Source organism: Manis javanica, chromosome 1 (assembly GCF_040802235.1).
Source record: "Manis javanica isolate MJ-LG chromosome 1, MJ_LKY, whole genome shotgun sequence".
In the NCBI taxonomy this organism is placed as follows: Eukaryota; Metazoa; Chordata; class Mammalia; order Pholidota; family Manidae; genus Manis; species Manis javanica.
In genome coordinates, this window is record NC_133156.1 from 125615654 (window position 1) to 125640079 (window position 24426).

The 24426-nt window shown below is 42.9% G+C and overlaps 1 protein-coding gene across 2 annotated transcripts in view; it reads left to right on the forward strand.

Moving 5' to 3' along the window:
- MTMR12 (myotubularin related protein 12) overlaps positions 1-24426 on the forward strand; it is a 61418-nt gene that overhangs the window by 33660 nt on the left and 3332 nt on the right. For both annotated transcript variants that reach the window (XM_037001781.2, XM_017675136.3), the window contains 8 exons: positions 2581-2656; positions 11116-11222; positions 11869-11993; positions 13472-13550; positions 14904-14974; positions 18551-18723; positions 20625-20792; positions 21731-21892. In XM_037001781.2, the coding sequence (XP_036857676.1) occupies positions 2581-2656; positions 11116-11222; positions 11869-11993; positions 13472-13550; positions 14904-14974; positions 18551-18723; positions 20625-20792; positions 21731-21892 (961 nt within the window). The remainder of the gene's footprint in view (positions 1-2580; positions 2657-11115; positions 11223-11868; positions 11994-13471; positions 13551-14903; positions 14975-18550; positions 18724-20624; positions 20793-21730; positions 21893-24426) is intronic.

Consider the following 24426-nt stretch of genomic DNA (forward strand, 5'->3'; position numbering starts at 1 on the left):
TTGTATTTGAAACTCATGCTGATGACTAAAATGATTGCTCTCTAAGGAGGAAGGGGTTAGTTGTTTGTAGACATGGGGAGTCTCACAGGAGGGACCATATAGAACCACCTTGAGTTCACAGGAGATGAGAGAGGACATTGTACACTCCCCTCACTGGTGAAGAGCAAGCCACCTCTGTGCAGCCTCCTTTCTTGAGCAGCAGCATTGTCATTATGCTACAACCCTTGGTTCTGACATCTTCCCTCCTTCAGTGAAAGGCTGTAAGAGAATGTTAACTGGTTAACCAACATTGTAAACTATTCAGCCTCACTGGTAGGGGAAGAAATGCAAATGTTTTAAAATAGTGTGGCCCCACTCCAGCTTTGTAGAATGAGCCTCTGGGTAAGAAGCAGAGAATCGGTTTAAATAAACTCCACAGGTGACTCTCCTATAAAGGTTGAGAAACTGGTCTATTTGTAAGTTGCCGTCTAGAGTGTTGCTTCTTACAGTTAATGTGCAGCTAAATCACCTGGGGAGTTTGTTGGAGGGCAGATTCTGACTGATGAGATCTGGGGTCAGGCTTGAGTCTGCTCTTCTCGTAAGTGTCCAGGTCCTGGTGCTGTGTCCTTTGAGTAGCAGCATCTTGAGAAGCACACCTGGACACTTTTATGTTTCTGATTTTTTTTTGTCAATAGTTCTGGGGTGGAGCCTGGACTTTGGGGTTTTTGTAATCTTTCCATACTGGGAAGTATGAGTTTGAAAGCCACTGATCTGTGAAGAGGTTTTTTACTTCAGTGAAGAGCGGTACCTCTTGAAGTGAGAAGGGATGCCTTACTGCCCATCCACTCAAACAGGCATAAGAAAATACTACAAACACTTCAAAATCTCAAAAGCCAAATAATTCTTGACAGTTTTGATGGTCTGAGGCATCTTATCCTTGACCAGTGGTTCTCAAACTTGGTTTTATATGACAATATTATGAGAGCTTTCTTTCTCTTTAGTTACCTTTAAGGGGTTTTTTATGGAAAATTTCAAGCAGTGCAAAAGAAAAGAATATGATGAATTCTCTTTTATCTATCACCCAGCTTCAACAACTACTAATTTATGGCTAATCCTGTTTTCCGTATGCTTTCCCTGGAATATTTTGAAATAAATCCCAGAGGTCAACACATTGTATTCATAAATATTTCAGTATACATCCCTAAGAATTAAGGGCTCTTTTTATAAACATATCCATAAAACCATTGTCATACCTTTCACATTTAATGTTAACTCTTCAGTATCATTCACTACCCAGTCGATGTTCAGATTTTCCCCACTGTTTCAAAAAATTTTAGGTTTATCTTTCATCTTTTTACCTGTTTATCATTAATCAAGATTCAGTGAGACTGATATATTGGAATTGATTGGTAAGTTTCTCAAGTCTCTTAATCTATAGATTCTCACACCATCAATTTTTTCTTGGAATTTCTTTGAAGAATCTAGGCTATTTGTCCAATAGTTTTCTAGGTTGGATTTTGAGAAGCACATGCTCATGATGATGTTTAAAGTGGTGCTCCATCCCCGTCAATTGAGTAGATCTAATCACTTGTCACATTCAAATTCTGATCTCTTCAACTCAGAAAATCAATCTTTCCCGTGACCTAATACTTGAAAGATTTACTTTGAACATGCAGCTTGCATACAAATACCATCTGATATTTTCCATTGTAAGTCTTACACCACAGTCACCTTCTTATTTCCTGAGAGGCTTTATTGATAGCTCTCTGAGTGAAAGAGGTTTACAACTCCACAGTGACAGAACTTAGGCAGGTTTTTATTCAGAGAAACCTACATCTGCTAACTAGAGGAAGATGTCCTCATATGCCTCTCATCCCTGCATCTCTGAAAACCTAACTTTCCCACATCCTACTACTTACCAGGTTTTAATTTTTAGAACCTGAATTGTCTCATGGAGAGACTGAGGATATACTGCTTGGGTTCAAGTCTCAGCTCCACTAATACTAGTTGTGCAGCCTGGGAAAGGGCCTCAGTAGTGCTTATCTCAGTTTCTTTATCTCTAGAATGGAAATAATACTAGTACATACTTCACAGGGTTCTTGGGAGGATCAAATTAATAATTTGTGTTAAGTAATGAGAACAGAGTCTAGCATACAGTAAGCATTTAGATGTTTATCAGAGCACTTTGTCAGATGTCTGCATAGCAGTCATTATAGTGACTGGTTTTCATTTTAGTCTGAGTGAAAGCAACACAGGTGCTTATATTGTCACTCTACGATGAGAAAGATCATTCCTAGTTCTGGAATTCATGTACCTTTAGGTATCATGTATTCCAATCCCTCATTTTATGGATGATGAAGCAAACCCAGAGAGGTGGGTAGCTTACCTGGGGTTACACACAGAATTGGAGGCAGAGTGCTAGGATTTGACCTCAGATTTCCAACTGATTTGGCCAGAGACAGTTCATCTGCCCTGGTTCTTCTTAACACGGAAATAGAGACCTTGTCATACTGTGCTCAGCTTCTCTGTTCATTGACATTGAGCTCTCATATTTGGTGAATTAACTCTGGTACTAACACTGATGACATCTTTTTCTTCTAGGTTGCCTGCGTACTTTGTTATCCCCACCCCTCTGCCTGAGGAGGACGTGCCTCGCTTCCAGGGCCATGGCATACCAGTAAGTGCATCTGGAGAGCCCAACAGCCATGGGTTGCTCATTAGCCCATCCTGGCAAATTATTTAAAGCCCTTGGCTTTGGTACTAAAGAGTTTGTCCCCAGTCCTAGAGTGATCCAGAAATATCTCAGGGACTCACTAGAGTTGCCTCTTAGACATGAGGCTCTCTGGGACAGATTTCTGAGGTTTTCACAGATGCACTGGAGTTTTTAGCAGAGACTTCTTTAAAAAGCTGTCAGAAGATTACAGATCTGTCTGGTGTTGAAAGCCAGCCTGATTTAACACTTAAATCACTTTGAAGCTGAGCCCACCACTCAAAGAACAGTAGAGTTTAAGATTCTTTGGGGGGCCTACTATTAATTTTGAATGGGCGTGGCCATGTTTTCTCCCAGAGACAATGTGGAGAGCTTACTTAGTTTTCACAGAATAGACTGGGATGGGAGCCCTAGTTAATGGGTTACTGATCAAAGAAACCAAGATTCTGGCACTTACTCCGGATTCTAATTAGTGGTTAGGAGTTGCCAAGCCTGCAGGAAATTGAGTGAAGAAGGAGAATTAGAAATAAATGCTGTGCTGTGCGCATGGCTGGTTCACCAAAAAGGACACTGCTGAACGGGAAGCAAGATGTTTAGGCAGGAGATTCACATACCCAGAAATGTTTATTTTCATGTTTATTTTAGTAATAAACTCATCGCATGTTAATGTAAGTAACATTTCCATGAAAAATAACTGTATTATACAAAAAAAAAAGGGTAGTATTCTTTCATATTTTAAAAAATAGATTCTTGTATCTATAGCTGGATTCTGTTGGACTATAGCTGTATCTATAGCTGGACTTATATCTATAGCTGGATCACTCTTGGACTGGGGACAAACTCTTTAGTACCAAAGCCAATAGCTGGATTCTTGTATCTACCTCTTTGATTCAGTCTGTTGTGGTATGTTGGGGTTTGGTTGAAGTACATGAAAATCCAGCCTCACACATATATGTATTTGGCAAAGGGAGGAATATTTAGTAGTCTTCTCAGATAATTGAGAGTATTGTTCTTTGATGGTACGCCAAACAATAAGTGGTGGTTTTAGAAAGGTTAATTGCAACAAGGAATCTAAAAACCTTATCAGTGTATTTTTTCATTCTCTGCACAATTAAAATGCTTTGGTCTGTCTTCTACTTTGAGTGGGTCTTAAAACTTGCATGATTTTATAACAAGGTGGTCATCTGGAAACTGTTGGTTTACTAGGTTATACAGATAGTCTAAATTTTGACATTTCTGCATATAATATAAAAACCACATTCATTAACATCACCCTTGTCTCATTGGAAAAGTCAGTATATTGGAAAACTGTCCAGCTAGAGAGAGAAACTAATTTTCCAGAATTCTAATTTTTGCTTAAAAGTTCAACTTTTATCATTGGGAACAATTTGTCAGTTTTCCTTGAAGTGATAGGGTCACTTCATTCAGTTTTTTTCTTTTTTCAAGAATGAATGTCTGTCTGCCAGATGCCAAAGTCTGAACACCCAATAGTTTGTCTATCGCTCTTCTTTCAATTCCATGAAGACTGTAGGTACTTTAGCTCTGAAGTGTCACATAAGTGCTTTTCCTCTAAACAAACATTGTACTTCAGTACTTGCTATTCCATTACAAGAATATAAAAAATACCAATATTAGTCTGTAATGGTTAAGATTAACACAGTTAATCATTTTTAGTCCTTCATTAAGGACATTTCTTTGTGTGAAACAGAATTTTCTCGTTCTGCAAGTGTGTGGCAGTGAGGAATAAATATCATGGCAGCAGTGCTGTTTGGCAGCCGTGCCTTGATTGGTGCAAAGACACCAGCAGTTTTACCCACCAGGGCTTTGTTGCTGCCAGAGTAAACATCAACACAGTGAAAAGGACCAATGATACCTTAGTATTATTCTAAGACCACCTGAAAGGGTTCTGGGAACCCCCCTCCTTAATCTGTAGACTTCATTTTGAGAATCGCTATTTTATTTCTTTCTTTATTTTTTATTAAGGTATTATTGATATACACTCATATGAAGGTTTCACATGAAAAAACAATGTGGTTACTACATTCACCCATATTATCATGTCCCTCCCATACCCCATTGCAGTCACTACCCATCAGTGTAGTAAGATGCCACAGAGTCACTATTTGCCTTCTCTGGGCTACACTGTTTTCCCTGTGACCCCCCACACCATGTGTACTAATCATAATATTCCTCAATCCCCTTCTCCCTCCCTCCCCACCTGCTCTCTCCCACCCCTCCCCTTTGGTGACCACTAGTCTCTTCTTGGAGTCTGTGAGGCTGTTGCTGTTTTGTTCCTTCAGTTTTGCTTTGCTGTTATACTCCACAAATGAGGGAAATCATTTGGTACCTGTCTTTCTCCGCCTGGCTTATTTCATTGTGCATAATATCCTCCAGCTTCATCCATGTTGTTGCAAATGGTAGGATTTGTTTCTTTCTTATGGCTGAATAGTATTCCATTGGGTATATTTACCACATCTTCTTTATCCATTCATCTACTGATGAACACTGAAGTTGCTTCCATATCTTGGCTATTGTAAATAGTGCTGCAGTAAACAAAGGGGTGCATATGTCTTTTTGAATCTGAGAAGTTATATTCTTTGGTAAATTCCTAGGAGTGGAATTCCCAGGTCAAATGGTATTTCTAATTTTAGTTTTTTGTATTGCTTTCCACAATGGTTGAACTAGCTTACATTCCCACCAGAAGTGTAGGAGGGTTCTCCTTTCTCTGCATCCTCGCCAGCATTTGTTGTTCTTAGTCTTTTCAACACTGGCCATCTTAACTGGTGTGAAGTGATATCTCATGGTGGTTTTTTTTTGCATTTGCCTGATGATTAGTGATGTAGAGCATCTTTTCATATGCCTGTTGACCATCTGAATTTCTTCTTTGGAGAATTGTCTCTTCATATCCTCTGTCCATTTTTTAATCAGGTTATTTGCCCATTTGGTTGTTGAGGCATGTAAGTTCTTTATATATTTTGGATGTTAATGCCTTATTGGATATGTCATTTACAAATATATTCTCCCATACTGTAGGATGCCTTTCTGTTCTGTTGATAGTGTCCTTTGCTGTACAGAAGTTTTTTAGTTTGATGTAGTCCCCTGTGTTCATTTTTTCTTTTGTTTCCCTTGCTCAAGGAGATGGGTTCAGGAAGAAGTTGCTCATGTTTATATTCAGGAAAGTTTTGCCTATGTTGTCTTCTAAGAGTTTTATGGTTTCATGACTTACATTCAGGTCTTTGATCCATTTGGAGTTTACTTCTGTGTATGGGGATAGACAATAATCCAGTTTCATTCTCTTACATGTAGCTGTCTAGTTTTGCCAACACCAGTTGTCGAAGAGGCTGTCATTTCCCCATTGTATATCCATGGCTCCTTTATTGTATATTAATTGACCATATATGTTTGGGTTTATGTTTGGGCCTCTCTACTCTGTTCCATTGGTCTGTGGGTGTGTTCTTGTGCCTCTACTGAATTGTCTTGATTACTGTGACTTTGTAGAAGAGCTTAAAGTCAGGGAGTGTAATCCCCCCACCTTTATTCTTCCTTCTCAGGATTGCTTTAACTATTCGAGGTCTTTTGTGGTTCCATATGAATTTTAGAATGATTTGCTCTAGTTCATTGAAGAATGCTTTTGGTATTTTGATAGGGATTGCAATGAATCTGTAGATTGCTTTAAGCAGGATGGCCATTTTGACAATATTAATTCTTCCTATCCATGAGCATGGGATGTGTTTCCATTTATTGGTGTCTTCTTTAATTTCTCTCATGAGTGTCTTGTAGTTTTCACAGTATAGGTCTTTCACTTCCTTGGTTAGGTTTATTCCTAGGTATTTTATTCTTTTTGATGCAATTGTGAATGGAATTGTTTTCCTGATTTCTCTTTCTGCTAGTTCGTCATTAGTGTATACGAATGCAACAGATGTCTGTTCATTAATTTTGTATCCTGCAACTTTGCTAAATTCAGATATTAGATCTAGTAGTTTTAGAGTGGGAGAATCGCTATTTTAGAAGAATGAAAATGAAGGTCTTCATTTCTCAGCCCTTCTTAGGTCTAGGAAAAGAGAGTATGCTCTGTGAGAAGTAACAAGGGTGAATTGTCTGCATATGGAAATAGGCTGCTTCTCCATCTGGCAGTGTATGAAATTTTGACACTGTGTTCTAATCAGGCCTAGAGGCTGAGAAGTAGAAAATGTTCTGAAAAGACCTAAGTGGGGAGCCAGCAAGATAACTTTGGTAGGAACAATAGGAAGGTGTTCTTAACTTTAAGTTGGCCTTAATTATATGTCCTGAAAGTTATTAGTGGAGTTTGTGTGAATGGACAACAGAACACTATTACACAAGATGGAATTTACACATTTATCTAGGGGATACAGAACTCTCAACACCCGTAACATAAACTTTACTGTTGGTGGCACTGAGTATATTCACAGTGTTGTGCAGCCATCACCACTGTCCAGTGCCAGAACATCTCCACATCTCCATGCTTTTCACCCCTACTTTTCAGCTCATCTGTTCTTTCTTGCCTTTGCTTATTCCTCTTCAGTGAAGACCAGTATCATTTATAATTTCAGTCAGATCCTTGCTGCCGTTCTAGCATTGAACCCCTGGACCTGTGCTGTTCTCTAACCTTACCTATTTCTGTTTTTTTGCTGTAGGACTAATGAACATTGCTGTAGATTATTGAGACAGTAGAGTGCACTTAATGGGATGCATGAGAACTGTTGCCTTGCCTCATTTGGGCCCATGTTTGGCTCAGCAGTTTATGTTTAGCTCCTTCCGGTTCCTGTGTCATTCTTTCCTGGAGTTGGTGTAAACATTTTCTCATTGTCTAAGTGCATGAGAGGGGACATTACCCCTACTTCTTAGGATCTTGGACAGTGGGAGACAAGACCGCCCTTGGCTGCCTCCTCCTCCACCTCCTGTTCTCTCTGTGCTCCTGTTTCCTTCATCCCGAGTCTAAGCCTCTGCCTGGGCTCTTGATCTCACCTGCCTTTGCTGTGTCCAGAATCTGCTTCTGTCAGCCTTCTCCCTTCCATGTGTATCTTCTTGTGTGTTCTGCCCTTGAAGCCATGTTCAAGTCTTTCCTTACCTGAAGAAGCCCGCCCTTAAGAGGTAAGCCTGGTGCTGTTCTCTTCCCTGTACTGCCAAGCATAGTGAGTCCACACTGATCTCTCTGCTTGTCTCTCTACTCCTTTCTTCTTGCAACGTGACTGTTGCCCCCACTTTGCTGCTTGACCCTCTAGAAGTCAGTGGGCCTTGCACAGACCCACCTCTCCTTACCACCTCAGCAGGTTTGACTGTGCTCACATCCTCCTTTTTCTGCCTTCTAAATTCCTGTCTTGGCTTTGGACACTGCACGTTCAGGCCCCGCGTCCTCTGTAGTCCCTCCTTTCTTACAGTGCTTTCTAGCTGCAGCTGTAGATGTTCCTCAAAAGCTCTGTCTTCAGCTCTAAGAGAGATGCCTTAAGATGTATAACATAATGAAGAATCTCCCCTCTGCCTTTTTAAACAAAGCTGGAATTCACCAGCAGTGATTCTTGTTTATCGTCTTACGTTAAGAACCCAGACAGAAAAGTGCCTGTCAGAACAACGGGAGAAGGTGTGGTTTTTGCTAGGTTCTTGTGAGAAGTCTCTCTCTGACCAAGAGTTTTGCTTGTTCCCCATACCATTTCAAATAGAGAAGGCAAGAGAATTGCCCCGTAGTGCATCAGATGAGGTGACAGTTGTGGCTGTGTCCGACCTAGAAAATGAGTCATGGTTGAATATCACCCAGAGCCAACCCCTTCTGCCCACGAGAAGAGATATGAAGATGAAGAGCACTCAGTTTCTTAGAACCTGTCGACCAGTCATGGCTAAGAGTGTCTCCCCTTTTTTCCAAGTGAGCTGCACCTTCTTGGAGGACAGGACCGCAGGGCCTTGAAAATATCGCCCCTTTGGCAGAGGGCTGCACCTGTGTGGTGGCTTCTTCATGTTGCTTAGCATGACACTGGAAAAGGGAGTAAGGACAGCAAAGGGCCCTTAGGTCTGTCTCAGTGTTCTGACACTTCCACCTCACTGTGAATCTTATTCAGAGTATGGCTTGGCCCTGAGAAGGGGTATCACTGCTCTTTGGCATTTCCTAAAGCAGTGCTGTGTTCCCATCTTTACTCCCACAGGCTCAGCATCTCTTCCACGTCAGCTGGCCATCAGCTCCCATAGCTGGAGCTCCGGTTGTGCCTTCCTCTCCTAAGCTCAAAACCCTCCACTGCGGTGCCACCTGCATTATCTCCATGTGATGTCCCATTGGCACTAGACCCCTAGCACACACCCAGTGCTTATTCCATTATCTTCTCCTGAATCCCCAAACTGGCTCCTCTCTCTGACTCTGAGTGCAGTCACCTGTGTGCTGATCTCTGATCTCTTGTCCCAGGCTGCTGCTAGCATAAGCAGTGTGTGGTTTATACACAGCCGGTGAATGGCAAAGCAGTGCCCCCTCTGTCAGCACAGTTATAAGAGGCATCAGCTTCCTCCAGGCTTGCCTGCAGCCAAGGCCAATGGCTTGCTCAGCAAGGCAGGGGTGGGCTTTAGGCCCTTACAAACCCTGAGCCAGGCCTTTATGGGGCCCAAAACCTACAGTGGTGTGGTGCTCACCTGCCCCAACCAGCCGTTCCCTGTCTTCATTCCAGGCTCTTGTGGCAAATTACTTTGCCCAAGATCAGTTCTAATATCTTTTAGTTCCTTTTAGCAAAACAGAGTAAACAAATCACCAAAAATTCCCTCTGTGGCCAAAAAAGTTACCAAACAGCCAAGCCTGTCCCTTATGTTCACTCGAATGGTTTTTTTCTTCTTTGTCTTCCTTTTGTTGTTTCTTGAAATTCTCTTCTGTTACCACATTTTACCTTCTATTATATTTACAAATTTATTTCCCCTTTGAGAGGCTAAGTTCCCTGAAGTTAAATATGGTATCTTGGCTTTCTTTACATCCGGTCACAAGCGCATGCTGTGCTTTGCATGTGCGAGTCTAGTGTCAATGTATGTTGATGGACAACTTTCCATTCTTTCTAATGGTGGGAGCTGCCCCCATTTTGCCACCAGGTGGACCACAGCCTTTGGGCAGACCGCTGGAGCTCTCTGCGCAACTTGAGAAGGTGACTCGGTCACTCCAGACTTCCATTTCTTGATGTTAATGGGGTTGATGATCGTACTCTTCTCCAAGCGGGACTATGGTGATTAGACAAACTAATTCACATGAAATGCCTGAGAGAATGAGCCACACTCTGTCGATAGCTGCTGCCCTGTGCTGGCGACGCTGCTGCTCCTGCTGTCGTCATCTGGGCTCCCAGCACTGAAGCCGAGGCGGGAGGTGTGTGGTAGACCATAAGAAGTCTGAGTGTGCATATCGAATTCACCGAGTATCATAACTCCTCCAAGTGGTAAAGATACCTTAAGACAAATGCTGGGCATAGAAGCCACAGGGCATAAATCTGCAAAGAAGTAAAAAGCTAAGATTTTCAAACAATATGGCTTCTCTCTCACTTGCCAACTTTACATTTCCCTGTGTGGCCCCGGAAGATGACTGGTTGTGTCTCAAGGGAGAAACAACCTAAGACAGGCACAGTTGCAGGGGGGCCATCAGGTGAGAAATTGGGGATCAACAGAGGTGAGGCTTAGAACCTCACCCCCCCTGTTTTGAGAGAAATCTTCTGCATCTATGGATGTTTTATTGCCCTTGTCTCGCTTGGATTAACACATAGTCTACAGGCACACACCTGATTATCTACATTTGCTCTCTTATAACACTAAACTATGTTTTCTACCTTTATCTTGCATCTACCTACCACTTCAGCATTTTATTAAAAATAATAATAGTATTAATAAAGGGAGAAATCTGGGATTCACATATAAATCAAGTATAAAAATCAAACGAATATTCATATTTGACCTGATTGTTTATAGTTCATAATGAGTGATCAAAACCGAAAGTTTCTGTGATGACTGCCCTTGTACTGTTCACCATGTAAGAACTTATTCACTATATAAGAATTTGTTTACCATGTAAGAACTTGTTCGTTATGTTTCAGAAGATTGGAGACTGACGAGAATTAGGCTGGGGGTGGATTAATGATTGTGCATTGAGCATTGAGTCCCCTATACAGAATTTTATTGTTGTTAACAACCATTTGATCAATAAATATGAGAGATGCCCTCTCAAAAAAAAGAAGTCTGAGTGTGACTGTCTACATCTGGTCTGATCTTTTTTTTTCCCTCCGAAGACTAATCAGTCTCTCTCATTGTGAGTAACTGCTCTTTGACTTAACAAAGTTGAATATATCCAGCCATTTCTTATTCAAGTTATACATTTCCCTGGATGAATTTAAGTGCTAAGCTTACCTGTCTCCTGTTGGATTGTGTATATTATATCTAGAAAACCTCTATCCCCTCTGCAGATATGGTGTTGGTCCTGCCACAATGGATGTGCCCTTTTGAAAATGTCAGCGCTGCCCAGAGAACAGGATGATGGCATTTTACAGGTCCAGAAGGGCTTCCTGGATGGGTCAGTGGTTGTGCACATTTTGTTATTGTTGAGCTCAGTTCTTGTTTTCTGAGAAACAGGGACCAGTGCTTAGTATTATGTTCCCTGTTTACCTGCTGATAGCTTAGTGCTTGGGAATTCAGCCTAGAGTGGTGGGTTTTAATTACTCTGAAGGGAGTCAGCATAACATGCTCATGAAGGATGTCGGCCGCTTTGCTTTTGCAGATGCACGCTCGGGTATTTAGGGGTAAGTGGCTTGGTGTCTGTAACGTCAACAGTTTCCATATCTAAGTCATGGTATATGTCACTGTCTACTCTTTTTTAATTTTCTGTGTGTTTGAGATTTTGCAAAATAAAAAGTGAAAAAAGTCCAAAGTGGATAAATTAAAAACAGAAAGGAGTAGACTTTGGAGTTAACCTGCCTTGGTTCAGATCACGGCTTTGTCAGTTACATACTGCACATCTTGAGCTGGGAAGTTCCACTACCCCCTCCTCTATTTCCATGGCCTGGGGCTAGCAGCCCTCTGGGAGGCCTGTGGGTGAGGATTAAGTGGGAGGAGACCGAGGGAGCTCTTCACAGAGATTGCACATAGTAAGTGCTCAGGAGAAACGAGCTAGTTCCAGTTCACATCTGCTTTTCTAATGTCTTGTCACTTCTGATACCTAGAATTTACAGAACCATCCACAGGCCACCCTATGAGACTGTTAAAACTGAAGACCTATCAAGCAGCTTCCTGTCCCTGCAGGACGTCCAGACCGCATACTCTAAATTCAAACAGCTCTTTCTGATAGGTGAGAAGAATGCTGAGCAAAAACTTTCTGTCACATGTCACTGGATCAGGTGAAAGTTGGTGCCTTTTCCCTGGGTTCCGCAGAGGCTTGTGGCCATGAGGGTTGAAGTCATGGAATGGAGGGGCTGGTAGCCAAGAGGCTGGCGGCCACTGCCACAGTCCCCCTCTGTTTTCCTCCAGGCTTTTGGCCCTCTCTCCCTTGTCGTGGCAAAAAATACTCCCCTGAGCTCCCTTCCCCAGGCACTGGGTGTCCAGTGTGACCTGGGGGCTTCCCCCTTTGAGGGTCGTAGAACTGTGCTGTGCCTGTATTCACTGGCCGCTCGCAGTGATCGATAAAGCAAATGACCTGTTTGTTTTCTTTAGTGGCTTATTGAAAGGATCTTCCCCCGAAGTGGAAATATTTCACTTCTTTTCCTTCTGATTGAACATAGACGTTTTTCTACAATGTAAAAAATTGAGCTAATTAGAAATGTACAAAGTAGAAAATGAGATATGCCATCCCAGCCACCTCCACTTTCCTGCCCTGACTGCCGCTGTGAACAGTTTAGAACTTGGATCATATTTAACCAAGCTCAGTCGCTTATTAATTCTATTCATTCTTAAATGAGTCTTTACCCTCTGAGATTTGTCATATTTATAGGTAACTTTTCCTAACTTGAACTTTTCAGCATAACAAATTCTGCCTAACTTAGGATTCATTGACTCATCAGCAGACATTTATTGAATTTCCATTGTGTGCGCTCTGGTAGTCATTGCACAAAAAGACGAACAGGACACCAAAGGAAGCAGAAGTAGTACACGCTCCTAACTAGAACACATTGTGATGCTTACTATAAAAGAGGTTTATTAAAAAGCAGGGACCCGGTGGAGAGAGTTATACATTGTACTAATTGGTCCAGGACTGAGATCTGGCACTTCTGTTTTCATCATCCAGGACTTGTAGGGGTATCTACCTCTTCACTGATTTGTTTGCAACTTGGAAATGTACTAGATTCTGTCAGATGCAGGACTCTTTACATCCTGGTGGGTTGGGGGGATTGTGTAGTGGGGTGCATGGGAAATGTGTGCTTAGGATTGCAGCAGAAGCCAGGGCTCCCCATTAGGCCTCTGGCATCAGGATGTATCCTGTCACTTTTTCCACCTGTAGGGACAGTAGCCTGCATGTCGATTCTCTCTGCCTAGAGCAGCTGCTCTTTTTGTGGAGTTATAGGCTGTGTTGTGGCTTTGGATACTTATTTAGGGTGCTTTCTATTTGAGCTATAAAAATTGATTATGACTGCCACACCCTTCCTGGGGAGTACAGCTCAAGAACCATTTCAGCTGAAGTTTTGAAACGTCCTTTACTTAAAAATGAAAGACTTGTGCTGGGATCGTGCAGTTGAAGTGTTCATCTGAACAGCACAGTTGGGTAGCACAGGTGTTTTGTGGCAGGCCTGTCAGTGAATAGTGGCCTGATTTCTTTCCTCCTTTCTCTTTCAGATAATAGTACCGAATTTTGGGACACAGATATAAAGTGGTTTTCTCTATTGGAAAGCAGTAGCTGGCTTGACATAATCAGGTATTTCAAACCATTGTTTTGCTCATGAATAAGGTCTCTCATTCAAAGTAGTAAATCAAATTGACGAATTAGCTGTTTTATATTTCATAGTTAAATATTCTTTGATTACATGTTCTATTCAGGATTCAGGTGTATTTTACATTTGTTATTTAGTATTTCTGTGCATGTTTGATCAGAGTTTATAGCATGCTACCTGCTCACAAAGACATCTACTCTCTAGACCATAGACTAGGCATTGAGAGGCTACAGAAAAGGGGGTGCTGTAACCCAAAATTCTAATTGAGGCAACCCGCTGGCCTCTGGGGAGGAAATGGGGGATTAGAAAAAGGGATACTGACTTTTTACTGAGTACCTTTTTGAATTCTGTGTCTTAGGTGTATATTATTTATTTAAAGAGTTTTCATGATTAATGTCAATTAGTCATTTTGAGTTTTGGAATTAAGCTAAGATTCCCAGAGATAGAATTATACTCCCTTTCTTACTTCATAAGTTAAATAGCTCCTCTTTGTTGCCGTTAAATATTGGAGAGCACAAAGGCACAGACCAGAAGTGATGGTCAGGGGTGTGAGACCAGCTCTGACCCTACCATGCTTTTGGGGAGAGGGAAGAATTCCTTTACGCTAGCACGACGTGCCTGCCAACTCTGCCAGCGGGCTTGTGGAAAGGGGCCTCTGCCCTCCGAACACTGACCAACAAATATATTTTAGAGAGCCTGCTGTGTGTCCCGTAATTTGAATTTATAATTGCAAACCTGATAAATGTTATAAAGAAAAGAACCCTTTTTTCTTAACCAGATGAAGGGTCAGGGGCAGGAGAGGCGGCACTGTAGGCGGAGAATAGCATACATGAAGTCCCTAGTTCTGAGTGGGGAAGTCAGAACTGCAAATAGCGGCAACATTCTCAAAGCGGATAGTGTACCTAGGGAGAGACAAAAGAACCCCTGGCCATATGGGATCTTCTCAGCCATACTGACAGCAATTGGCCCGTGACCCTGAATTAAACAAAATGGACATGCAGCACAATTTCCAGATAAAAGCCTTTATGGGTCTTAGTGGGACTCACTGGCCACACTCAGGTATGAGTCCTTAATGAGGATTTCTAGTTTAATAATCACCTATGAGCATTTTTACATCACTTCAGGATTCCCTTCTGAAATTTTAAAGTGTCTAGATACTGTAAATGTCTTATAGTATCTGAATAGTGTAAATGGTAACTTGCTTTTCTGGGGGATTTTAGCATGAAAAAATAAATGAGATGATCTGACTTGATCTTCAGTTTTCTATTTCTAAATTTCTTAGTGTTTTGAAACCAAGCCCAGGAACTAATTCCCATTTTTCTTATCTCTTATTTTAGGCGTTGCCTGAAGAAAGCAATAGAAATCACAGAGTGTCTAGAAGCACAAAACATGAACGTTCTTCTTTTAGGTAATTTATTTAAAGCACAAAGAGTGGTCCCCACTTTCCTCCACTTGAGATTCAATTTCTGTGTATATAACTATGTGGTTGGAATTGTCTTGTAAAAGTAGCTAATGTAGAAATCCTTCCAATTCTTTTTCACCCTAACTTCGGAATCGTTTGCACTGGATTTCAGTGTTACAGTTTAAAAATAAATTCTTTCATTTGGGACTTGGCAACCTATTTGCAGCCCAAGAAGGAATTGTTTGTTATCTTTACCAAAGCTCACATTTCCTAATGTTTTGAATTTTGTTTTATATTAATTTGGCTAAAGTTAAAATCTTTTGATAATCCCTTTTATATAAAGAGACCCATGGATAGTTTAATTGTTATTTTTTTGTTGTTGTTATCATTAATCTACAATTACATGAAGAATATTATGTTTACTAGGGTCCCCTCTTCACCAAGTCCCTCCCACAAACCCCATTACAGTCACTGTCCATCAGCATAGTAAGATGCTGTAGAATCACTACTTGTCTTCTCTGTGTTGCACAGCCCTCCCCACGCACCCCCAACATTATAGGTGCTAATCATAATACCCCTTTCTTTTTCCCCACCCTTATCCCTCCCTTCCCTCCCATTCTCCCCAGTCCCTTTCCCTTTGGTAACTGTTAATCCATTCTTGGGTTTTGTGATTCTGCTGCTGTTTTGTTTCTTCAGTTTTTCTTTGTTTTTATACTCCACATATGAGTGAAATCATTTGGTATTTGTCTTTCTCCGCCTGGCTTATTTTACTGAGCATAATACCCTCTAGCTCCATCCATGTTGTTGCAAATGGTAGGATTTGTTTTCTTCTTATGGCCGAATAATATTCCATTGTGTATATGTACCACATCTTCTTTATCCATTCATCTACTGATGGACACATAGGTTGCTTCCATTTCTTGGCTATTGTAAATAGTGCTGCAATAAACATAGGGGTGCATCTGTCTTTTTCAAACTGGGCTGCTGCATTCTTAGGGTAAATTCCTAAAAGTGGAATTCCTGGGTCAAATGGTATTTCTATTTTGAGCTTTTTGAGGAACCTCCATACTGCTTTCCACAGTGGTTGAACTAATTTACATTCCCACCAGCAGTGTAGGAGGGTTCCCCTTTCTCTACAACCTCACCAACATTTGTTTTTGTTTGTCTTTTGGATGGTAGCCATCCTTGCTGGTGTGAGGTGATATCTCATTGTGGTTTTAATTTGCATTTCTCTGATAACTAGCGATGTGGAGCATCTTTTCATGTGTCTGTTGGCCATCTGAATTTCTTCTTTGGAGAACTGTCTATTCAGCTCCTCTGCCCATTTTTTAATTGAATTATTTGCTTTTTGCTTGTTGAGGTGCATGAGCTCTTTATATATTTTGGATGTCAAGCCTTTATCGAATCTGTCATTTATGAATATATCCTCCCATACTGTAGGGTACCTTTTTGTTCTATTGATGGTGTCCTTTGCTGTACAGAAGCTTTTCAGCTTGATGTAGTTCCACTTGTTCATTTTTGCTTTTGTTTTCCTTGCCCAGGGAGATATGTTCATGAAGAAGTTGCTCATGTTTATGTCCAAGAGATTTTTGCCTATGTTTTTTTCTAAGAGTTTTATGGTTTCATGACTTACATTCAGGTCTTTGATCCATTTCGAATTTACTTTTGTGTATGGGGTTAGACAGTGATCCAGTTTCATTCTCTCACATTAATTGTTATTTTTATTTCTTTATGTTTGACCACCTTGTGCAGTTACCACAGAAATTTTGTGGTCTGTGATTTCCTTTTCCTCAGTGGGCTTAACTTACCGTACATACCAACAGAACATCAACTTTGAGAATGTGTAAAAGCAAGTGTAAACCACTGTGCAACAAAGAGTGTTGCTGTAATTGGTTAGATTGGGGCCAAGATATTATGTCTGCTGTTTAGAACGTTTAAAATTTCTTATAGTCCCATGCTTCAGTGAAGTAGATCATCTCATGCTCTCATCCCACAAGCCTTCATCACTTCTCTAACATGCTCCATGACTGCGGACATTTCTCTCCTTTGGACAAACTGGTAACCATGTCTGCCAGTGGCTTCCACACTACCTGATGCTGGCTCACTGGCTTAGATTTTAATACACTGGCTGAGTACCTACCATGTGCAGAGCCCCCATATACTCCTGCCTTCTAGAAGTTTACAACCTAATGGGAGCATTGACCTGAGCATGTTACTGAAAAAGATGTAACCAGCAATGATAGCACTGAGTACTGAGTACCTGGTGAAAGGAGAAGGGACAGTAGTTGGGGTCTGCTTGGTGGAAGTGCCCAGGGCCTGACCACACTGGTCCAGGGCTACAGAAAAGACTGCCTGAATCTTTGGCTGATGTAACCGAGAGGTCACTTGCTCCTAGATGAACTACTGAGTTCTCTCTCATCTGAAACCTCATTTTCCAGCCCCTCTTCCTATGACCCAGGGGTGTGCCTGTCAACACCCTTCAGATGCAAGAAGGGAGATTCCCTTAAAAATGAAACTTGTGAAAACTGTTAGCACTAGAAAGACAAAAGTAAAATCTATTTCTTTTAAACCCATGTGTTCCCGTGGTTTAGGCTTGCTCCTCAGAAGAGAAAACGCAGCACAGGGCTTTCCTGGAGCTGTAGTGCCTCATGGTTTGGGGGTTAAAATGAAAGCATTTTAGCAGTGGAAGTACCTCCCTGCTTAGAATTCTTGTTTGGCTGCACTAAGACTAGCGCCAGCATCCTCACAGACATTTTTAAATACCAACTTGAATCGGCTTTTTTTGTAAAGAGGAAACCATGGGATGTAGCCCTGTCTTTTAGGATCTTAAAGCTGTAAGGTAAATGCGTGGATGTAGATGTATGTTTTTATTTGCTGTGAATGCTAAACAGGCATGTAAGTGAAATTTCTCATCGTATGGGTTTGTGCCATGCACTCCCAGCATGGGCATGCTGAAGTGGGCTGAGGAGAGTCCGTCCTCTAGGCTAAGCAAGGCGAAGCTGGCACCTCTGCATTCTCAGACAGGAATGCAAAGAACCCGGAGCTGAGCATAAGAGCATTTGGTGCCTTCAAGCAGTATTACACTTTCTCCAAAGCAGAGGTAGTAGAGGAATTGGGGCTGCTGGAGAAAAGGGGCCAGAGGTACCTGCAAAGCAACGGAGCCTTAGAACAGTGAGTTCAGTGGTGGAGCCTTTGACATACCAGCTGAGAGAGTTTTGAAGTTGATCTGCAAAGCCTGGCAAGTCACCATTATGTGTAGGATTCTGCCCTCATTCTGTGGCTCCTCTGCACACCCACATGCACACAGTGGACTTGCTGCATTTATTCATTCAGTAAGCAGATCCATAATGAGTGTCAGTGTACGCTGGAAACTGTACTAGACAGGCTAGAAGCCATTTGTCAGTCTGACAACTTTGTTTCCCTATTAGCCCTTGCCTTTAGGGAGTTAGAGCTTAACTGTCAGTAACTGGCAGACCTTAGTTTTGGGAACCCCACTGTTAACTGCAAGTTCGAGCACTGTTTGCAGCTTTTTAACATTCACACCTTCTCTCCTCTCTGCACTGCTGCTGGGGCCCCTCCTAGAGGAGAATGCTTCCGACCTCTGCTGCCTCATTTCCTCTCTGGTACAAGTGATGATGGACCCCCACTGTAGAACCAGGGATGGTTTCCAGAGCCTCATCCAAAAGGAGTGGATCATGGGTGGACACTGTTTTCTGGATCGCTGCAACCATCTACGTCAGAGTGACAAAGAGGAGGTGAGTGTCCTTATCTCAGAAGTGCCTGGAATATTTGTCTTCAGGTATAACTTTGCTGCTTGCAAAGTGTGTGCTATGGGCTTATTAGGAAGGCTGTGTTTAGTTCACTGTTTGAAGACTTTGAAAGATTTAAATAGTAGGAGAGGGATAGTAGTGTGTTCAGAGTCTTCTCTTCTAAATTGTGTACACCAAGGGTGGATGTATATTTCATGGTGGGAATACTGATTTGTGAAAAATAAAAATTTAGCTCAGGGAGAGATGCCTATAATTTCTGCATAGTTAGTCTTTGCAAAAAAAATGGATATTCAGAGTGCAGGTTTCCTACAGAAAATGCATAGTAACACAAAGTAAATTTTCCTTGCGCATAAACCTTTTCCAAATAAGTATAGGGTTAATGCCATCCATTACCAGGGTCTTAGTGGGAGTGCAGTGGTGGCTGTGTGCCCAGCCTTTTTTGCCTTCTGGCTGTGTGACTTGCTCCAGGTCTGAATGCTGAATTCAAGCACAGGAAGGTTAACAGTATCGTTCAGACAGTGGAAACAAGCCCCCCAGATTGTGGTGTGTTTGCCTCAGCCACAGCTGCACAACTCTTTGGCTGCATTATTAATGATTGTAGAAGGAAAAATGAAAACAGGTGGAGTTTCTTTAATTAAATCTGCAAAGCTGTCGTATGCTAGTGCCTGACTCATGGTTTTTCTTTGGATAATAGCCTGTCTGTCTGACACAGTATGCTGTGGGAAAAGAGAGCCAGGCTCTTGCCCTGAAGGGCTTGATGTATGATTTGAAAGGCTGATAGGACTAAAAAAACACCATGGGCAGAGAGAGCTGATACGATGTGGGGAAGAGTATGTTTCTGTTGATCTTGAGAAAATGAGGACTGACAGGCACCACATCTGATGGGAAGCAAGTCCAAGAGCAGATCTGATGTGATCTGCTGTTCATGCAGCCTTTGGAGAAGTCACCCATACTTTCTGAGCCCATCTCCCTGACTGCACAATGAGGTTTGGATATTTTCCACTTTGTTTAATGATACTGAGCATAAGATGTGTGAATGTTGCTTTTTATAAATGTTTCTTAGCAGCTCAACATTGAGTTTTGGGGTTTTGAAGGAAAACTGGGTAGTCTAACCTATGATATGATTGAGTACTGGACTTTGATTCAAGGGCTGGATTTCCATCTCATGTCTCTCTTACAAGCTGTGCGTGGGACCTCGGCCAGCCTCTGTGAGGGAGAGACTGTAACGTGGCCAGCCTTACCCACTGTTGACTGGGAAGGATAAATACTTTGTGAATGACAAAGTACCCAAGAAACCTCCTATCTCTACCAATAAAGGGTTTGCCTCTGGATGGCTAATAATGGAGGCCATCAGTTTAAAAAAATTGTGGAAAAAAATATTGGAAACTCATTTTTGCTGCTTCTGCCTTCTGTCCTGTTTTCATCAGGAACCTCATTATAAGGATAGAGAAAGGAGTATTGACAAAATTCAAAATAATTAACTACAGTTATTTTGTAATATAGTCACCTAATGAGAAGAATGGGATTCATTTTTGGGGGGAGATAACATTTCACTTAGTTAGGATTCAAAGCTAGTGTTCCCTGTTAAAGTCAAGTGCGAATGATGCTCTGTCAATCCTGACTGATTGTGAAATTCTACTTATTTCATCTGTGAAATGTCTTTCACACAGTTAGGTACCAACAAACGCGGATATTAATCTACAGGTCTGTGATTGCAATTGAGCAAATTTGTCACTTGCAATGGGATGGAGTCTGGTGTGTCCCAGAGACTGTAGTGCCCACAGGGGCTGCTGCACAGCTGCTGAGATGGCTTCCACCTGCACTTGGGTGTGCTGGCGTGGGACCTGTAGTACGTGCTCAGTAATGTGTGTCTTGTTTTCACATAGGTTCCTGTGTTCCTGCTTTTCTTAGATTGTGTTTGGCAGGTGGTACACCAGCATCCACCAGCATTTGATTTCACAGAGACCTACCTGACCGTTCTTTCAGACAGCCTGTACATTCCCATTTTTAGCACCTTCTTCTTCAATTCGCCTTGTCAAAAAGATACTAACATGGTAAGAGTCCCTGTTAGCAACCTGGGTATTGAAGAAGCCCCTTCTCACAAATAGAACTCAATATTGATGATAAAAGTGATATTTATGTAACACTGATTACACACTAGGCCCTGTGCCTCCTGTCTTCTGAGGTGTTATATTTGATCCTCACAGCACCCGATGGGGCCCGTTGCTGTCCCTGAGGAGCTGAGACACAGAGAGGCAAGAGTAACTTGCTCCAGTAAATTCTGGTCCTGGGAGCAGGTGTTGGAGCTGTGGAATTAAGCAGAATTCCACATTCTTGGTCAAGTTGGTTAGCCTTCTCTTGCACTTGCCTGATGCCTGGAGTTACTCTGAAGAGAAAGGAGGCGAGGCAGAGTGGGGAAGCTAGTTTTTTATTTTCATCTTAAACCACTTTAGTCTCTCTTGTGGCTGTGCTCCTGAAGGCTTAACTCTCTGAGCAGGCTCAGTGCTGCTAACCAGCCTTCAGTGGGGCTCAGGACTTCCTGAGCTGGCCCTGCAGGAGGGCTTTTACCAGATCCAGGCTGAAGAGGGAAACAGAAACTGGGCTTCTAGCCATGCAGACCCCGTTTGGGATCCCAGCCCTGCCACTGGCCAGCCCCGTGACCTCAGGCAGTTCATTGCGTGGTCTGAGCCTGGCTTCCTTAAATATAAACTGGAAACACAATGGCGACCTCATAAGGTGGTTGTGAAGGTGCCCAGCACGGCGGCTGGTGTATGCCCAGCTGGGAAGCCACGTGACCGTCCCGCCCTCCCCTCTACCTAAAGCTGTTAGTGAACAAACACTGACAGCCACAGCCTAAAAATGAAGTGCCCGAGAATGTTCGGTGCCAGGGTGGGGCAGGAGTGCCCTTCCCGGTGCCTGCCGCTCAGCATGTGTGTGTGTTTGCCTCCTCAGCCTCTCTGGAAGCCGTCGTGACCTGTGCTTGTTTTGGCAGGGTAGGGAAAGCCAGGATACACAAAGCAAGCCTTTGAATCTGCTCACCGTGTGGGACTGGTCTGTACAGTTTGAACCCAAAGCCCAGACGTTGCTCAGAAACCCTCTTTATGTGGAAAAGCCCAAACTGGACAAAGGCCAGCGAAAAGGAATGCGCTTCAAAGTAAGATGTCCACGTGGCTAACCCCTTCATCTGCCCCCAGAGCCCTGTGTTTGTAAGGACAAAGGTTACATATGGATTCTGGAAGCAGTCTGCAGAGTTGAGATTTGAGGCAGGCGGGTCATCAGGGCCCATGTGAATCCTTTGCCTTCAGCAAATTAGCCTTTGCCCCACTAAGACTTGGCCATTTGCTGGCTGCCACTGGGGTCATGCTGCATGGAATTGTGTCCTCCCCTGCCTGGGTGTGTGCTGCATAGGCCAACTTGATTGCACAGGGTTCGCTCTGTCTGTACCAGTATCATGGGTTCGGTAGAAGACTTTCTTCATGAGATGTGTTCTATAATTTTTTCCTCCAAGGGCCGAACAGTCACTTATACAACTCCCCGATTGCTGAGGTTGTGCAAAAGCAGCCACAAACAACACTTAAGTAAGTGGACATGGTTGTGTTCCAATATTTACAGAAACAGGCGGCAGCCCAGATTTGGCCCATGGGCTGCAGTTGGCTGATCCATGCCATACACCACAAATGTCAAGTCATTTAAATTTCCCTTCAGATATTTGTTCCTGATTTTAGCAGTTACTGAAATCCCAAAGTTCCCAAACCCAAAATGATTTGCACAGCATTTCCTGGCCTGGAATTTCTCCCCCACTGTCCCCAGGCCCCACAAAGGGCAGAGCAGTGGTGGTGAATCTCAGGTTAGTCATACTTCTGATCCTGCCTGCTCCTGAAGGGCTTCAGGGGGCCTGGCAGTTCCAGTGCGGGAGGTGGCTCCGTTCTAAAGAGGCTTGGGGACCCAGATGAGCCAAAGCCAGCACTCACAGGGGATGCCAGGGACTGAACAACTTAGAACTGTCGCTTTGCCCTTTCAAGGGTCTTCATGTCCTGGGGGGATGTTTCCCCTTTGATTCAGCCCCTTTTCTGCCAGCCAGACCAGAACTTTCCTGAGCTCTGGAACGGAGTTGTGCTGTGCCCCCTGGTGGCTGCGCACCCATTTCTCTCCCTGTCTTGATGGCAGGACTGCCCCAGGCCAGAGGGGCAGTGGGCCTACCTCAGAGCTAGTGAGGCCTAACCGCTTGTTTTCTATGGGAGGTAAATGTGGCTCCACCTTGTAAGACTGGATTTCATTTCTCTGCCCAGATGCAGTTTTTCAAAGTGACCTTTCTCCTTGAGGGTAGGAGCAGATGGCCTAGGCTTCAGGTGCTGACTGGTATAAGAGGGTCAAGGTAAAGAGTTAGAGATAGTAGCTAAAGCGGAGTTGGGGCTGGGGCAACAAGGAACTTTGAAGCCTTTGGGTTAGGAGACCAGCTGTCAGACTTGGGGCCCCTGGCTGAGTGGACAAGTGGCTTTGGAGAAGTTCTGTAGAGAAGGAAGAGGCGGTGGCATGAAGTGCTGCTCTGTGAATTACCGTGTGAGGCCACAGACTCTGCTCAAGTCTGTGGTCTCAGCCTTAGCCCCAGGCCTTGACCAGGATCAGGGCACACGGGGCCTTTCCCACCTGGCCTATCTTGAATGCTCTGTTCACTTAAGGATTGAGAGAAAGGGCTTTCAATATAAGTAGTGTTCTGTTAAGAGCCCAGACTCTGGAGTGAGACTGTCTGTGCGGCACAGATAATGCTAAACTACCTTTAGCACTTGGTAGCTGGGTCTTTGCAGATTACTTAACCTCTGTGCCTTAGTTTCTTCATTTGTAAAAGGGGCAATAGTAGTGACTTTGAGAATTGGATAAATTGAGAGTGGAAAGCATCGAGCACAGACCCGGCAAGGCAGTAAACACTCAGTGGCTGTTAGGTTCAACCTGTGTTCCCCAGTTCCCTGCCCCTCCCGACTCACCTTGATCACTAGGGAGAAGAAAGGCCGGCCGCTGACCCCTGGCCTTTGACTCTCCTATCCCCAGATGGAGAATCAAAATCCTGGTCATATCTGAGCTGTGGTTTTGTGGATGATCTTGCTTTCTACTTATATTATTATTGTTATTCTATATTTCATAATGAGGAAATATTTCCTTTATAATAAAAAATACTTTTTTTTTAAATGAGGAAGAACTGGTGGCAGAAATGTTAAGATTATAGGGCTAGGATAAACATAAAACTTACTTGTTCTTATTTCTAAGGGACACTCCAGGAGCAAAAGAGTTGGGGAGAATCAGCTTCTCCCCACATTTCTTACCTTCTCCTTTGGGCACTGGGATCCCTTACAGCCTTCTGGCCACATCGCTCATTTTCACAACCCTTTCCCAGTGCCCCCTAGTGTGTAACACCTTGCTTGGCTGTAGATAGAATTACCAAGGAGGGAAAAAATGTAAATGCTGTCACATTTTCTACTCGGTGCAGCTTGTCAGACAAGAACATCTGGCCAAGCTGCCAGCTCCTCAAATTCTTTTTGCCTCCCACCTGTCCTTTGTCCAAAAGAATCTGAATGATTCAGGCTTAAACTCCTATTGGATGGCCGCCTGCTGACCTACACAGTTACTTCATTAAAGAGATGGGCCCTTGAGGTAGTCTATACATATTCAGAATGTTATAGAAGCTAAAACCCT